The sequence below is a fragment of the Cariama cristata genome, unplaced genomic scaffold, assembly GCF_000690535.1.
Source record: "Cariama cristata isolate BGI_N322 unplaced genomic scaffold, ASM69053v1 Scaffold44555, whole genome shotgun sequence".
Taxonomy (NCBI): Eukaryota; Metazoa; Chordata; class Aves; order Cariamiformes; family Cariamidae; genus Cariama; species Cariama cristata.
The window spans coordinates 1-1,329 of record NW_009616618.1 but is presented as its reverse complement, the minus strand read 5'-3'; the positions used below and the strand labels follow the sequence as shown (position 1 = coordinate 1,329).

The window sequence follows — 1,329 nt, the reverse complement described above, 5'->3', positions numbered from 1 at the left end:
ACCCTTCATCGACGAGGCCAAGCGGCTGCGGGCCGTGCACATGAAGGAGTATCCGGATTACAAATACCGGCCCCGAAGGAAGACCAAGACCTTGCTGAAGAAGGACAAATACTCGCTGCCCAGCAATCTGCTGGCCCCGGGAGGAGGCAACGCGGTGAGCAGCCCCGTCGGGGTGGGGCAGAGGATTGACACTTATGCCCACATGAACGGTTGGACCAACGGAGCTTACTCACTGATGCAAGACCAGCTGGGCTACAGCCAGCACCCAGGTATGAACAGCCCCCAGCTGCAGCAGATGCACCGCTACGACATGACGGGCCTGCAGTACAGCCCCATGATGTCCACAGCCCAGACCTACATGAACGCCGCCTCCACCTACAGCATGTCCCCCACCGCCTACGGCCAGCAGCCCTCCACGGCCATGAGCCTGGGCTCCATGGGCTCGGTGGTGAAATCCGAGCCCAGCTCGCCGCCTCCTGCCATCACTTCCCACTCGCAGAGGGCCTGCCTGGGAGACCTGCGGGATATGATCAGCATGTACCTGCCCCCGGGAGGGGATGCCACAGACCCTTCCGCCCTGCAGGGCAGCAGGTTACATAGCGTCCACCAGCACTACCAGAGTGCCGGGACTGGCGTGAATGGTACCGTACCACTAACTCACATATAAACTTGGCTGCTCCGGACGGCTCCCCGTCTTAATCCCTAACCCCACCACCGCTCCCTGACTACAGCGGGACGTACGGCAGTGTTGCTCGGCTTAGCAGACTTAATACTAACTTTGGAGAAATTTTAAAAAGGAAATCCGTTAGTTGTGTCCTTTTTTTTTTTTTCTTGGTACAAAAAAAAAAAAAATCAGCAAGCTGTTATTTTAGTAGAGCACAACTCCTGCCTCCTAGAAGCCGCTGTGAAGTTTTCAAACCACGGCAACTTCTTTCCTGGTTTCTGCTAGGTTGGGCACTGTTTTATTCGCTTAAAAGTTTTTAAAATATCTTGCATCTTCCAGTTTGATTTCTAGACATAAAAAAACCAAACCCACAAACCGGCGGGTTTTTGTTTTTAAACTCGGTTGTTCACATTAGCGTTGTGGTTTAAATGTTTTGTTTTTCCTACCTTACCGAGCATCACTCGGTTTCTATCCACCATCTGTAGTTTTCACGACTTCTTAACTTTAGGGTTTTGTCCCTTAAAAAAAAAAGGGGAGGTGGGAGGGAGCTGTGCGGGTCGCAAAAGCATTTCTTTTATTTATAGTAAGTTGTGTGTCTTGGTTTTTCTTAAGATGTAAAGTTATGTAAATTGATTTGTGAATTTTACTGTGAACCATGTTTTGAC

At 50.7% G+C, this 1,329-nt stretch overlaps 1 protein-coding gene across 1 annotated transcript; it reads left to right on the top strand.

Moving 5' to 3' along the window:
- Nucleotides 1-4: 4 nt before the first annotated feature.
- On the top strand, nucleotides 5-1,096 carry LOC104157087 (transcription factor SOX-3-like; the record flags this gene model as incomplete). The annotated part of the gene is made up of 1 exon (XM_009700218.1): nucleotides 5-1,096. A coding segment is annotated over one exon (663 nt), but the record flags the coding sequence as incomplete, so codon positions are not given.
- Between the last annotated feature and the right edge of the window lie 233 nt (nucleotides 1,097-1,329).